The sequence below is a fragment of the Zeugodacus cucurbitae genome, chromosome 3, assembly GCF_028554725.1.
Source record: "Zeugodacus cucurbitae isolate PBARC_wt_2022May chromosome 3, idZeuCucr1.2, whole genome shotgun sequence".
NCBI lineage: Eukaryota > Metazoa > Arthropoda > Insecta > Diptera > Tephritidae > Zeugodacus > Zeugodacus cucurbitae.
In genome coordinates, this window is record NC_071668.1 from 57,186,123 (window position 1) to 57,202,724 (window position 16,602).

Genomic DNA, 16,602 nt, shown 5'->3' on the forward strand with positions numbered 1-16,602 from the left:
TTCAGTAATCGTGTATTCACAAACCTTAAAGCTGATTAATTAATATAATTAGTAAAATACTAGACTAGAACATTAATTTTAAACAATTAACAAAGTGTAAATTTTGCTGTATTGTACAATTAATTTTCAATTGAATGTAAATCGAATAAAATTTTGCATGCAACCCTGCGCTGTATGCCACTGCTTGGGTAATTAAAAGCCAATCGCTAATTGCTAGTTCAATTAAGGTGCAAAATGAAGAGGGAAAACATGAATTGTGAGTAAATTAGTGTAATTTCATTAAAATTTATTTTAAATGCGCAAATTTACTATTTTCAATAGCGCCAAAAGCAAAACGGAAGCGCCTATCATGGACTGAGGGAGCTGAGCTGGCCGTTCTGGATTTGTGGGCTGAGTATGTAGTGGAGCTCCGTGCTGCACGTAAAAATATGCACATTTATGAGAAGATATCTGAAGGATTAGCACAGTTGGGCTATATGTATAATGGGCGGGAGGTGCAAGTGAAAGTGGCCAATTTTACACAGCGTTATCGGTATGTGGCATATAATACTTTTCTTATTAAAAACATAACTAAATGATATTTAATATTGCATACCCAGCAACGAAAAAGCGTATTTGATGGAAAGTGGTGCATCAATATCTTCATGGTCGCATTACGGAAGAGTCCACCAGATAATCGGACGTTTCAAAACAAATTCATTTTGTGAATCCACTATGAAATCCATTCAAGGTATGCAATGCTTTTAAAAGATAATTTTTCTATTGTAGTACAAAACTATAAAACTACCATTTAATAGGGGAATCTTGTAATGCATCATGCTTCTCACCGACCGTACCGCCGTCTGCACCTTCGTCGCCAGTTCCATTGCCGCCAGTTCCTTCACCGCCGGCATCTCCACATACCAGCAATTATGCGCGTGTAACCCACGCTAAAAAGAAGAAGGCACCGAGTCAATTTCAAATGAAAGTGTTGGACAAATTCGAGGAACTATCAACAGAGATAATACAATATTTAAGGAATAGTGAAGAAAATGAAAGACAGTTACTTGAAGTTGAACGACAAAAGGCGGAGTGCATGAAAAAGTTTAGGGAAGTTAACACCGAGTTGAAAGACGCTATTATTAAGTTTTTAGAGAAAAAATAACAATGTATTTATGTAAAGTTTATGTTAAAATAGAAGAGTCATATTTATAGTGTATTAAGTGTAGTTTATTATTTAACATGTTGACAAGTGGTCACACCAACTGTATTGTGTGATCTGTAAATTACTGAAAACTATTTTCCATTACAAATATGCACTTTTCTAAGCATAGTTATAGATTTAGACAAACTGAAGCTATTATTCACAGCTCGTCATGATAAACACTTGTATGCTTAACGCACGTGAATGGATTGGTAAAATCGTTATTTGCATTTCATTGTTATAGTTCTTGTAGACACAACTTTATTCGGCGATGTCTAAACAACCAAGTTCTTTATTCCATTATACAGAAAATTTAAAATAAGCTTTTCTCAACATTGATTTAGAAGAATTCGGAAACTGAAGTTATTATTTACATCTCCATATGATGAACACTTGAATTCAAAACGCTGCCTACAATTCATTGCGTTTTCACCTTTTATATTTATTTGTAAGTTTGAACTTTACAGGTAGCTTTAGCACCAGGGTTTCTACGTTTTCTTCAAACTTTGGTGTCGCTACATCTAGTCCTGCTTACGTTCTACAATTTCGCTCTAACGTTGCAAAATATTTCCAAAAAATAATTTATAGCTGCTGGTTGTTATTGTTGAAACGGCATAAAATATTTTCCAAATAATTCTGAGGAATGCGCCGATTTGACAGTTCTTGGTCGGATAAGTATTCGGGACCGTTCTGGTAACGTAGAACCGACTGTCTAGAGTCTGCTGGTAGTTCATTGCATTGGTGTGACTGGTCTTTGGTACGGCTTAGATCCTTTTACATACATTCGCTTATCTCTTCTTTTCATCTTATCTTTAAAACTTGAAATATTTATATTTAAATAGAATAAATATATTCTGATATACATATTTCCGTTTAATATTTTTCGAATTTATATCATTTTATTTACAAAACGGTTTTAACCTGCAAATACATTTCCCTTTATCGTTATGCGCTGCCGGATCGTTGTTTTCATGTATTAGTCGTGCGAATTACAAGCTGCAAGTTTGAATATGCAAATAATTCGTAGAATTTAGCAACTGGGTTGCATTTGTTGTTAATTTTTAGCTAATTAAACAATATGCTGTAAATCATTTGTGCTTAAAAACGATTAGCACTTTATTAGTCATGTAAATATTGCAACGTTTATTAAAGTTATTTTTCTAAATAAAAGTTAAAAAAAAAAAATATTTCTAAAATATTAAAAGCTTTTTAAAACATTTGACATAATATTGTACATTTAAAATAAAACTAGTTAGAACCACGCTATTTCTCTATTCACTGGTTTTCGTAGCTTTGGCGTCGCGCGTACTGCACTGTGAGAATGCTGTTTTTGTTGTAGGTGTTGCTGTAACTGCATTTTCCGTTTTAACATTCGTTTGCTTGGGTGATTTAAAATCGGTTTCTTCCTTTGTATCGTCTTCTTCAGTTTCCGATTCATATTTCTGCAAAGAAAAACATTGTGTAATCGGTATAAACCATTAATGATTGATATAGTGAAATTCACTATTTACTTAACGATTAAGTTCCATTAAGTGGTTGTGCAATCTTTTGTTACTGTTTAATTTTTTGTTTTGGTTTTTGTTTTCTTTTGGTGGTTACAATTAGTACCTAAGTTTGAAACGCTTTTCGCACATTACATACATACATTATTTGGCCATAGTAAAAGCAATGTTAATTGATATTTTAATTGGACATTTCATTTAATTATATTTATATTATAATTAATCATTTGTTCATTTTGCTTTCACAACGTCACAGTCTTAAATTACCCTTTCCCTGTATTGAGCTCCTTCACGTTATGGGAGCATATTTAGGGTAATCCTGTAAGATGGAGGAGAACGGATGTGTATTTACAATTACAAAATGTTAAGATTTCACGAAATTGAAATCAAAAAGCAGTGCAACAGTCATAAACTAAATTAAAACTAAACAATAGTTAGAAAACTTAATAACGATATTCATAATTTGTTTTTCATTAAATAAAAATACAATCAGTAAGTACTGTTTAAATGTAAGAAGCTTATTTGGTAAACTGGTAAATACATTTTGGCATTTTTAAGTACTATTTATGGTAATTTGTTCAAGACACACGCACACAAAATGTAACACCAATTTACCGCGTTTTATATAATTTTTGCATAACGCTATGCAAATTAATAGTTAGTACTAGTTAAGAAAAAAAGCGTTTGTTTTTTACGACGCACACACCTTCTGTATATACTGACGACGTGCGGGTATTGCCAAATGCAAGATACAAGTTGAGGCATCATCGAAAATGCACGGTATTGGCTCCTGGCACACAACGCCGCTCTTCTCCACCTCACAGGCATGGAAAAGTATCTGTTTTTTGTCCTCCATAATATGTTTGCGGCAGTATTTACAGCATGGCATGGCGCGTTCACCGCACTTAACACCACCCTCAGAGAAGGCACATTTCGTAAAGCCGGGACCTTTATGCCCATAACCTTCGGTAGCGCGTGAACGCTTTTCTTTAAATTTCTTATAGAGTACTGCTTCAACGCCATAACGCCGATGATATGTATTTAGTGCCTTAAGTTGATCGTAGAGTTTACGTTCACGCGGCGTATCCTTCAATTGATCATGTATGCTGCCTACGGTTGGTAATAGACAACAGATATTGTATTAAAAATATGTAAAATAGAATTATGCTGTAAATAAACTTACATAACATTTCACGTTCCTTACGTAAAGCTTGTAAATAGCGACGCCGGCGTTCCTTGAGTGTGTGATGCAAGCTATTGATTTGGTCAATGTAGAGACCTTGTAGTTTAGTGAGTTTTGCTTCAGCAATGCGCACCGCTTCTTCACGTGTGTATATACCGGCATGCCTGTAGTGTAAAGAGTAATGTTACTAATACATTTAAAAATAAAACTCAATTTGTCAACTACTTTAATAAATCCTCAGGTGCTGAGTCCGCGCTATCATCGTCAGACTCGTTGAATTCATAACCTCGTGCTGTGTTGTTTATGTTGTGCGGTTCATTATCTTCACTAGAGCTATCAGACGCATAATCTAGAATGCGTCGTCTTTTCTGCATGTTCGATAACGCTGTATTAAGGTTATTCACCTGATCATATGCAACTGTAAATTAGATTAAATGTTATTATCTTAATATCATTTTGTATGTACTATTTACACACCAAAAGGCGCCACATGTGGCGACACCACATCAATCTCTTCATCTTGCTCTGCAATTGTCTCCTCCGGCTGTACATCTTCGATATTGATGTGATGCGCCAAGTTGTTTAACAATACTTCATTGGTGTCAGTGCGCTTCAATTTTCCAACTGTAGCATGCGTTTTCTGTAGCTGCGCTTGGCGATTGTGTTCAAAACAAAGCGTTGTCAATGCCGGATCTTTTTTTATGTCATGCTTTTGCAGTGCATTGGCACATTTACGTCCATTGGGGTAAATAAAAGTGCATTGTCGGAAGTTGCCGCATGGATCTTGTAGTATATGCCGCATGCAATATTCATACCCATCTACACGTGGTATTGAACATTCATAGGTGGAATTAGAACAACGTTTTGCTTTGTTTTCGATTTCCTGATGTAATTGCTCGCGTAATTCTTGTATGCTACCGCCGTAACGTAAAAATTGTCTTTGGCGTGAATGAGAACAACCGGCAGACATTTTGAGAAAACTTCCAATTATCTTTTATCACCAGTTCTTTTTATTTTATTTGTCTTCCAATCTGAAATTCACATATTACGAAGGAGAAAAGTTTTAGACACAAAATCACGCTGCAATAAAAACTGTAAGTACGAAATTTGTTGTGCAATTAGAGAAGAGTATGAACAAAATCGCAGATATCGATAACTGTTAATTATCGATTGTCTGCTATTGATGGTGTTACCATACTATGCTGTTTTAAATATAAAATCTTTAGTAATTATTTGTTATTTTTAAATTTTACTAATAATATTATTAGTTAAATCTATAGGAGAGAGTACAAACAAAAATTTATAATTTGATAAAGAAGGGTTGTTCGACAAGTAATTAAAGTCCATTGAAATGTGAAAATCCTATTATTAGGTATATGGGTGCTAGGGTAAGTTATAACCCGATTTCACTCATTTTTGGCACGGAGACATATTATTATAAGAAAAATATTCCCCCTGAATTTCTTCAAAATATCTGAGAGACTTACTAGAAGCACTGTGTTCCTATTGTTATGGTTCGATTTCTGAAGGGCTATGCCATAGTATAAATGCAGTATTTACGAAAAGTTTTTACTTTAAATATTGTAAAGTAAGCGATGTAGATCAGCTTCAATGTTCTGGTATATGGGAAGTAGGCGTGGTTATGAACTGCCAAGAAAATATTATGAACCAAATTTCATTAAAATTGGTCAAGTAGTTTCGGAAATATGCTTTTTGACTTATAAGTACTACTGAGTTAAAGAATTTTTAGTAGTTTTCATAATAACCTTTGTATGGGAGACTGTATAAGGAAGTGCCTGAAGGTAACGACTCTAGAGAGTTTCGTTGTTCTAGCTTTTGTAGTTTACGAGATATATACAAAAAACTTAGTAGGTGACGGGGCCACGCCCACTCTCCCATAAAAATTGCATCCAAATACGTCCCTTTTAGAACGATCCTTTGTACCAAAGTTCACTTTCATATTATTTAAGACTCTTTACAGGTTTTCGGTTATCGGCATTTTGTGGGCGTGGCAGTGGTCCGATTCCGTTCATATACGAACCTTCTTGTGGTGCTAAGAAACACATGTACCAAGTTTCATTAAGATATCTCAATTTTTACTCAAGTTACAGCTTGCACGGGCGGACGGACAGACAGACATCCAGATTTAAACTTAACTCTTCGTCCTCCTTCACTTAGGTATATATAACCTTATATCTAACTCGTTTAGTTTTAGGACTTACAAAAAAACCGTTATGCTAGAGTATAAAATCGAAAACTTTGGATGGTCCAATCGGTTCAAATGCCCATAATAGAACTCTGTAACTAAGGCGACCTTCAATAAGCAGATCACTCCTTTTGAATCCCAGAAATTAGTGGCCGTCAACCTTGGCACAACGCCAAGTACTGCTCTGAAGTAGCTTCAAAGTTGATCTTCTTGTCCGAAGTGACCAAACACCAGGTACGACGAAATATTATCCTCACGTTCAGATAGAAGTCGCTGTATTCAGCATCCCAGAGCTCTTTGGGCTTAAAATTGGGGGCCCACGAATTTCGCAAAAAACATCTTTTACTTCATTGAGAATTATATTTACGAATGTTCGGAGGTACATTGGAAAGGAAATGTTTAGTCGATTTCAAAAGGATATTAATTGATTTTCAGAGATTTTCGACATCACTGCCTTTTAGTAATTTCACATGAAGCTAATTAAACATAAAGAGAAAAATGACTTGTAAGGATTTATGGAAACGTTTCCATATGATCACATCTTTTCGGAATCAAGAATTTAATTTACCAAATTTTATAATAGGCCCATTACAACGAAAGGTCGCCACATTGACGGCAATAGAGTCTGCATTCTACAATTCAACACCTTGAAGGACTTGTCTACGCTGCTCATAAACAATGTGTCGCGCAATCAGTCTCATGGCATCGCAAAATTAATGAACCACAAATAAGATTTGCAGAGATTTCTTCCAATACTATGATAGCCCGTCACAGGTAACGGAAGTATCCACTGCCTATTGGGATAATGAGAGGTTTAAGAAAACGCCCAAATTCTATGGTCACTTACTTAATTTTCCATTTCACACGCTGCGTCGCTGTCTGTCTCTAGCATTGCTATTGTTTTTGTAGTAGTTCTCGTAAATTGCATTTCTTCCTTTTTTGCAATCTTATCTACAATGGCGCTATCTTTGCATTTCAAACTCAGCCGTCCGAAGCGTTATGCATCAATTGCTTGCACATTGTGTGACATATACAGAGCGACCACTCAACAGCTGAGCATTCTTTTTTGCCTGTCCTTTGATATGTGCACACCCATATGTACATATATATGTATATAGTGCGGTACATATGTAATTTGAGTGTGTGTGTGTACTTTTGCGAAATGTCTGTTGATTGTCGCTTTTGTTTTGATTTTTCCTTTCTTTGGTGTGTAATGTTCTTGGCTCTCCTTTGACCCTACTTGTCAGAAGTCATCAAATGAGTAGTCTTTACGGAGTTCGATGGGAACGGAAATGCAGGCAGAAATGCATATGACATTCGGAGATAATTGTATATAGTATATACCTACGCATGAGAAAAATGTCTATGAAGTCCAGCCAAAGCCAAGGCTGATTTTCTTTATTCTTTAACAAATCTAAAATTTAGAATAACGTTTAATAAAGCGGATTTGAAATTGGCAGGCAGTTCTTAATTAACTTCTTAAGGGGATATGCCTTCATAATGACCTTGAATAAATCATTAACTGAAAGCACCGAACAAATTACCGTATGGAAGCTGCAGTGTTCTCGTCATGACTTTGTCCTCAATCTTAAGAACCTATCGAAATAGCCTTCAGTTTTTCAGATGTATAATGATGTGCGTCCGTTGGCTGTCTGAAAGGCAATTGGAAACATTCAAAGAATAGCATTTGAAGTTATCGTCTTGCAGCAAAACAACGGTAAAAATCCTTTCAAATATATATTTTGTAATACCATCTCATTGGCGCCAGGTTAAGTTAGATTCAGTTAAAGGGTGGATGAAGAACGCTTTTAGCCTTTTACGAGTTTGTTAAGGCAATTAATTTGTATTCGGAACAGTTCCACGGAGTATCCAAAGTTCATCCTGCCAAGAGGTTTCAGCTGCAATCTAGCGAAAGCTGGACATTGAAGGAGAAAGTGTCTCGATGTCTTGTTCCCACCTTCTTTTATGCAACATTGGCAATTTGCAACCGACAGGATATTTAGCCTGGGGCTATATGCCGCCCCATCGGATAGTGTCCACTAAGGCCTCCAACCATTACGGCGTGTTAAACCATGTTGAGAGCAAATAGCTCAGTAGATCTCCTGCGATCCACCTTATGAATGATTTCGAACACGCTTTTGTAGGGATCGTTGTCCAACATCTACCGTGTTCATTCAACGGAGAGATAGGAGGATAATGGTGCACCAGCTTGTTTCCAATCTGATGAGATTGCAGCTTGGATCCCATTACGCGCAAGCTCATCGCTGTGCAAGTCAAAACGAATCTTATACTAAAGTAGGTAGAAGCACTCCTTGACTTGATTTGTGCGAATACATGGCCAGAATTCACCGCTCTACTATCCAAGTGAATGCTTGGACAGCGGGAGCCCTTCTGAGTAATCCACTTCCGCTTGAAAAATGTTGCAGTGATGCGGTAGCCTACAGCAGGTTTTGACGCTAAGCTCCTTGCAGAAGATTCCTCCTCCAACTTTCCCTCTGAATTTAGATCCTTCCGTGAAGACGGTCATCGCCCCTCTTCTCCACCGGCTATGTCTCGCCAACGTCTCGTAGGACTGTGAAGAAGAGAAGGAGACATGAGAATTATACTCCGCAATACAGTAATTCAGATCACTGAAGGTAGGATCAGCTAAGTTCTTTGGAAACTTGTTGCAGTCGAAATATGCCAAATCCCAGTCTAGAGCTATATATATATAAAACGTAGTATATACTTCTATTTATCGCAGGCCTAAGCTTAATTCTTCTTCTCCATCCAAAGCAATTCGGTAGGTTTGTTTTATATTCCCTTTGTTAACTCATCTTCGGTTTAATGAACTTTTCTAGGCCCACTGGGTTGAAGATATCATATTCGTGAATTGATTATAATACGAGACAGATGCCCATTTTAAATTGCGTAATTGCGTATCGTCACTGCTATTTTTATACTACATACAAATAAATTTATCATTCAGTGTCCTCCTAACTCCTCCCCTCCTTCAACAGCTTAAACTATTTCTTAATTTAACCGTTCTTATAACCCCCATTATTTAAAATGTATCACCTTTCTTCGATAATTATTTTTATCACATTTCCTTGTAACGCTCGTCTATTTATTGCGCACATTCTCCAATTACAAAGACTTTCCATGACCACATTATTGTTTTCGTAACAACTAAAAGACACGCAACTCATTTTTAAAACCCTTCACCCACTCCTTCGCGCCACTCATAACCTGCAATAACAGTGAGAGGCCGCTAGTTTGTTGTAAGTTGTTGAGTAGCTTCTGGTCAGAACGTGTTTAAGTGTTCGTCTAGACCAGACCAGGTAAATGAGCAACATAGTCATTGTGTATGAATATGTGTATATGCAAATGTGCGGCGTTGCCATTTTAGTTTTTACTCATTGAAGCGTTAATGACTTGCTACCGCTGTGAACTCCTTGAAAGTCGTGCCGAGGAAAATATGGAAAACTCGCTTCTGTATGAAAGTACTTACCTGTGTGTATAAAAGCGGGCGTATGCGCCTAAAAGTGTGCTAACGAAGTTATGTGCTGCTCTAAAGTGCTCTCATAAGAATTAAAAAAGTACTTTCTGTGTACTTTAGAGGGTTTTGATATGGACTACATTAGGAAAGTATATATACTTATGTACATATAGTATATTAAAACTTATATATAAGTAGAGGATGTATGTTTACTCTTTGATTATGCCTGATACATAACTGACTCTATTGAGTATATATTTTTCCGCAATTTTTTTAATAATAGAACTACATTTCCTCGCTTTTAATGAGCTCTGTCAAAGCTAAGCTACCGCTAGCAAAGAATTATCCTTTTATTTATTGAAAGCAAAAGAAAGTGTTCACTATCCGACAAATACGAGTACTATGCCTTTGCAGTCAATTTCTTTTGTCACAGGCAAAGCAGACAAGCTAATTTAAAGCGTTGACTTTGACGCAGTGTAGGGCTGGAGGCTATCGTTTGAGAGTTAAGCTGATGCTTGCGATTGGCAGGATGCTTAATAACGCTTAATGCTTAATGCATAAGAATTCTCAGAAAAAAACATTGATTATTAAAATCTTGAATAAACTTACAAAGACGACTGAAATACAATTTGTTTATATGGTAAATTAACGATAAGGAACTACTATACCAGACAATATGAGTTACTCTAATTGATAGTATCTGTTTTAATAACCGTCGTCCCTCGATAGGCAGTGATTCAGACAGTGATTCAGAGATTCCTGAGAAAGAAGGAGTAAAGAGAAGCTTCGTTCTGATTACTGTAACAGGTTAAGCTTCAACTTATTCAGACTAGACCCCGATATACTGAATACATGTCCTGCATGCAATGAGTCCCCACATGATACCAACCATCTCTTTGTGTGTCCACAGAACCCGACACATCTAATATCGAACTAACTCTCCTCATGGTTCGAACCAGTCGAAACAGCACGTTTGAAACTTAAATTAAAAAATAACAAGTAAAAAAGGGCTAAGTTGGGATGTCACCGAATATTTTATACTCTCGCAGTTTATTTATTTAATTTTATTAATTTAGACTTACCTATATTTTCGGTAAAAAATTTGTTAGAAGCACTGAGTCCCTCATATTTGATATATAGGCTATTGACAACTTATGGGCCGATTTCGACGATTTTTAGAAAGGCGATGTCACTCTTTAAATTCAGTATTTTTGCAAAGTTCCGTGCCGATATCTTCACTAGTACTAACTTTATATTTTGAAAAGTAAACGATTCAGATCGACAAAGCTCTCGTATACGGGGAGTAGGCGTGGTTGTGAACCGATTTGGACTATGTTAACAACATATCATTGGGAAGCCAAGAAGATAATTTGAATGGAATTTCATTGAAATTGCCCGAGGAGTTTCGAAGATATGGTTTTTTACCCATAAGCGGGCGGAACCAAGTTCAATTTTGTGTACCATTTTGAGTGCAGCCCTTCTGTGCCATCTTTATAATGAAATTTAAGGCTTCTGAACCACCAGACTGAATGAAAGTATTTTTAGTAGTTTCCAACATAACTCTGTATGGGAGGTGGGCGTGGTTATAATCCGATTTCCTCCATATTCAGATTGTATAAGGTAGTACCTAAAAGAAACGAATCAAAAAAGCTTTAGTAGTTTACGAGATATGTACACAAATATTAGTAGGGGGTGGGACAACGCTCACTTCCTCAAAAAAATTACATCCACATATGCCCCTTCATATTGCGATTGCCTTATTTATGGCTTAGTTATGGCTCTTTATATGTTTTTGGTTATCGCCATTTTGGGGCGAGGCGGTGATCCGATTACGCCCATCTTCGAACCTAACTTTCTTATGGTGCCAAGAAATACGTCTTCCAAGTTTCATCAAGATATCTCCATTTTAACTCAAGTTACAGCTTGCACGGACGGACGGACATACGGATTAACAGACAGACATCGGATTTGAGCTTTGCTTGTCATCCTGATAATTTTGATACAACCCTAAATCTAATTCGTTTAGTTTTAGGTCTTACAACCAACCGTTATGTGAACAATACTATAATAGTATCTTTAGCAACTTTGTTGCGAGAGTATAAAAATAAAGATTGTATAATTTCCAGGTTAGATGTGGATGCTCCTGCAATTATGCTTGATATCACTACTAGTAATTGAAATTCTCAACTAGCTATAAAGATCGTAAAGACTTGAAAGATGGTCCACGAATAAGAGGATGGAGAATTCAACACTTTTATGTGAGTAACTGGCCACATAAGTATATAAAAATAAGCATATAAGAATTGACGAATCGATCAAGGACGAAGCAATTTCGTGTGCTATCAAGACAGAATATATTTTTAATTTTACTTATGACGGCTCCAATTCATATTTAACCAATGCAAGATGAAACAATTTACTCATATTTCCAAGGAAATATAACATGAAGCAATGAAGAGAGAAAAGTTTCAATAATTAGTGTCCTAACTGTAGAGACTTGTAAAAAGTTAATATTGTCGATTAGAGAGAATATCACTTTGAACATAATATTCCACAGCAGTTTAAGCCACGAATTGGATTGGATTCATATACGGCCAGCTGTCTTAGGTACCCGGCGACTCTAGCTTTGGCAAAAGAACTTAGGATTTTTAAACTTCTTAACTCACGGATAATACAGTTACCATCTTGATATATCGATTTAGCCTGACATAAGATAGATTCAAATTAATTGTGCATGAGACCATTAAAATAGCATAGGAATTCAAAACTCTCTTATGTGTCTCCTCCCTCTAGAATCCGCTTTAAATGCCAATGGGATTAGTTAAAATAACCTCATATAATACATAGTAATAGGCCAGTCCTAGTTTGCTGTTCTATTTGCCACATTTAATAACACGAAGTCTTGGTGAAGGCGGAACAAAAGGCGATTGGCTGTCATGAGCCCTAACAAACACAAAATTAATTAGCCGCGACAATACAAGGCAGTTTCGCCTGAAGGTAGTATAATAAGCCGTTGAAATGCACATAGTGACAGTTATTAGTTTGTAACTGCTTATGTTTCAAATAACAGTACATATAAGTATATGTATGTGTATTTCCCATCATTCAATTCAAAGCTAATTATAAGCGAGAATTTAATTAATTTAGACTATAATTGGCGTGACAGCTCAACAGTTATGTGTGTGAGAAAGGGGTAAATAGTAGGTGAAGAGTTAAGCAGTATGTGTAAATGTGTCCTCAGTAGCTATTTCCTAGCAAATAATTTTCCAAACGATGTTAATATGTATATATTCTTTAGAAAGTCTCGGTACTAAAATTCTTCCTTTCGTCAAATAAAAGTTGTTTTGGCAACTGTATTTCTAGCTGAAAGACATTTCATTAAAATGCTTAAGTGAATGGCGAATCGAACAAACAATTGGTATAAATTTAGTAGATTAACTATAGAATATCAAGTATTTATACCACTTTAAGCAGGTATACCCATACTCTCTCGTATCTTGCATATTGTTGTAACTTTATCATTTCATAAAAATTTATTCACCTCCTTCTCTAGCGAAATCAACTTTTTAAATAATGAAAAATACACTTCAAAACCAACAACTTTAGTCTGCTTTGTCAGACAAAGTGTCAGACTGTCAAATGTCAAAAGTCAACAAAATTTTGTATTTGCATATTTTTACTTTCGCCAGCTGTGGCGCCAAGTGGTTGCAATGCTTTTTGCGAATAATTCTCTTGTCCATTAGGAATGAAAGTGCAGAAGAAAGTTTATTTTTGAAGTGATGAATAAAAACGAAATAAGTATGTAAATAAATAAAAAGTAAGCGAATTCGAAATGCAGTAAGAATAAATATCTTTTTTTGCGAAATGTTAAAATTTTTATCATAATCGAAATGGGCCTGGGAGGAATAAGGAGAGGTACGAGTTCTTATTCCCGTATCGATTATGTAGACGTCGGAAAAGATCGGATTTTTTATACTCTCGCAACAAAGTTACTAAGAGAGTATATTTATTTGTTCACATAACGGTTGTTTGTAAGTCATTAAGCTAAACGAATTATATATAACTTATATATTTATATATATTTGGCGTAGGAACCGCTTTAAGCGATTGGAAACACCAAGTGACGCCAGGTCACTTTCTATTTGGTCTTTCCACCGGAGTGGAGGTCGTCCTCTTCCGCGGCTTCCTCCAGCGGGTACTACATCGAACACTTTCAGAGCGAGTGTTTTCTTCCATCCGTACAACATGACCTAGCCAGCGTAGCCGCTGTCTTTTTATTCGCTGAACTATGTCAATGTCGTCGTATAAATCATACAGCTCATCGTTCCATCGTCTGCGGTATTCGCCGTTGCCAATGTTTAGAGGACCATAAATCTTGCGCAAAACCTTTCTCTCGAAAACCCCAAGAGTCGTCTCATCGGATGTTGTCATCGTCCACGCTTCAGCGCCATACATCAGGACGGGAATAATGAACGACTTGTAGAGTTTGATTTTTGTTCGTCGAGAGAGGGCTTTACTTTTCAATTGTCTACTCAGTCCAAAGTAGCACCTGTTGAGTGATTCTGCGTTGGATTTCGAGGCTGACATTGTTGTAGACGAAACTATCTACAACTTCAGAGTTATGACTGTTTGTTTGATGACAGGAGATATTTCGTCTTGTCTGAAAAAAAGCAGAACAAACGGCGCGGTTATTGCTTCCGATGATATCAATATCATCAGCGTACGCCAGCAGCTTTACACTCTTATAGAAGATTGTACCTTCTCAATTTAGCTCTGCAGCTCGTATTATATTTTCCAGCAATAGATTGAAGAAGTCGCACGATAGTGAGTCACCCTGTCTGAAACCTGGTTTGGTATCGAACGGCTCGGAGAGGTCCTTTCCGATCCTGACGGAGTTCTTGGTATTGCTCAGCGTCAGTTTACAAGCTTACGAAACTGTAGGGATACCAAATTCAGACATCGTGGCATAGAGGGAGCTCCTTTTCGTGCTATCGAAAGCTTCGATGAAAAGGTGGTGAGTGTCGATTCTTCTCTCTCGGGTCTTTTCGCTTGGCGCTTCGTGAATATCTGGTCCAGGTCTAAAGCCACACTGATAAGGTCCAATCAGTTCATTGACGGTGGACTTTAATCATTCACACAATACGCTCGACAGGACCTTATATGCGATATTGAGGAGACTTATACCACGGTAGTTGGCGCAGATTGTGGGGTCTCCCTTTTTATGGATTGGGCAGAGAACCATATTTTACAAAAAAGCTGATGCATGCACCTTACCACTTCTTCGCCGCCGTATTGAATAGCTGTTCGAGGTACAATTTACTCGTGCTTGAACGAAGGATTTTATTTTTTTCAATTACAACTATTTAAAAAAAAAAACAAAATCTCCAGCAAATTTGACCGAAATTTTTATTTTTTTGGAAAAATGTCTGCCAAAGTTCCAAATTTCACTTTTTTTGTCTTTCCTTCGCTCAAGCACGAGATTATGGTCTTACCTAAAACACTTATTTTTGTTTTTTTCATTTTGCATGATCCTGTCAGGGGACAACGCGTAGGCACCTTTTTCCAAGGGGTCACCGGAAATGACGTCGCAATGGAGGATTTTTACTTTTTTTTTAATTTCAGAAATTATTCTTAAAATATGCATCTATAAGACAGAAAAAAGTTTGAAATAAATAAATAATTTTTTACATGGCAAAAAAAAATATTGAAAATAGGCAATTTTTTACGCGGCAAAACCCATATAACCCCTTAAATCTCTCAAATATTTTAATTGATTCAAAGGGAATATTTTTATTCCAACAGTATGTCTATTTACCCAAAATTTTTAAAATCGGTTCATAACTTCCCGTAGCTCCCATATCCTTTTTTTCAAGTTCTTCAAAAATACGATGGGCTTAATACCGTATAAATCTTAACCAAATTAAGTGAGCAAATAGTCTTGGATATACCTTGGTGGTAAAAATGAGTGAATCCTCAACCCTGATATACTATTTATGATGATCTCGTGTTACATGGGTCAAATTGCACTCGAACTTAGCCTTTCCTTATTTGTTTGTTTTTCCGTTGTTACGTACAACGAGAGTTGTGTCCATTGAACACTAAACAATGCAGAGAGTTCTATCACTAAATCCTGGGCAAGTCAGCATTATTAGCTATACGTACACCGAGATTTGATTATACTTGCGGCCTTTTGGAGGTGGATAAGTATAAGCAATAGATAAGGTGGATAAGTTAAATCAATAACTAAAACAATGAACATATTTTTGAATTTTGAAGAAGGAAAAACAACTAGACAGAGCAGTTAAGAAGTATTTCACTGATTCAATTTACTAAGGCAGAAGGGAAAACTAATGAGACGTAGTAGTCACACATATAGAACGTCAAATGCGGACATAAAAGGAAGGAAGACACCTTAGCTGAAGCTTTCTGATCGGAACTTCGACTGCAGTTGCTCAGATCCCCGTTGAGGTTACTAAAATTGACAAAAATCTTTTGAAAGCATTCCTAAACAGTCAATTTACTTTATGTGGAAGACATAAAGGTTGTGAAGACTGAAATCCTTTTCTACAACAAGTTCGATGAAATCTGTAAAATAAAAAGCTTTCAAAAAGTCAGCATATAACTTCTTTAAGCGAATACTTACGGAAATTAACAAAATTTTTATCTCTCACCAAAAATTGCGTATGTAATCTGACTTTAATGTTCACAACACATAATTTTTATTGTTATTCACAGTAGAAGAATCTGCTTAATTATATACTTGGTGCGGCTAGGAAAACAAGCGGTTCATTAACAATTCACTTAACGTCTTAATGAGTACTTTGCTACCAGCAGCACATGCCGAGTTGGCATACTTTGTGGTGAGGCATAAATAACTACGCGCGAATACATATGTATGAGAATGATGTTCGGTGTCTTATATGAGTACTAATGTGCGGTAGACGCATACATAAATATGTACATGCCTATGACTAGTAGAGTTACATATGATTATTTATGTGAATACTCTAATGCTTTTATCTCTGTGGGTAATTGGAGTGAAGCGAGTAG

General features: G+C 36.3%; 2 protein-coding genes across 3 annotated transcripts; one reads left to right on the forward strand and one right to left on the reverse strand.

Moving 5' to 3' along the window:
• Window positions 1-1,198, forward strand: LOC105217326 (uncharacterized). Its single transcript, XM_011192266.3, has 4 exons — window positions 1-256; window positions 322-532; window positions 600-730; window positions 798-1,198. The coding sequence occupies exons 1-4, from the start codon at window positions 235-237 to the stop codon at window positions 1,142-1,144; spliced, it is 711 nt and encodes a 236-aa protein (XP_011190568.1). The 5' UTR covers window positions 1-234; the 3' UTR covers window positions 1,145-1,198.
• Window positions 1,199-2,298: 1,100 nt separating this feature from the next.
• Window positions 2,299-4,994, reverse strand: LOC105217325 (KAT8 regulatory NSL complex subunit 2-like). Of its 2 annotated transcripts, none has more exons than XM_011192264.2 (5): window positions 4,346-4,994; window positions 4,094-4,286; window positions 3,869-4,032; window positions 3,392-3,795; window positions 2,299-2,625 (listed from the first exon to the last, which is right to left on the reverse strand). In XM_011192264.2, the coding sequence occupies exons 1-5, from the start codon at window positions 4,836-4,838 to the stop codon at window positions 2,455-2,457; spliced, it is 1,425 nt and encodes a 474-aa protein (XP_011190566.2). In that variant the 5' UTR covers window positions 4,839-4,994; the 3' UTR covers window positions 2,299-2,454. The 2 variants fall into 2 exon arrangements, with proteins under 2 accessions (XP_011190566.2, XP_011190567.2); XM_011192265.2 differs by lacking the exon at window positions 2,299-2,625 and adding an exon at window positions 2,859-3,004 and having other exon boundaries at window positions 4,346-4,993.
• Window positions 4,995-16,602: the final 11,608 nt, after the last annotated feature.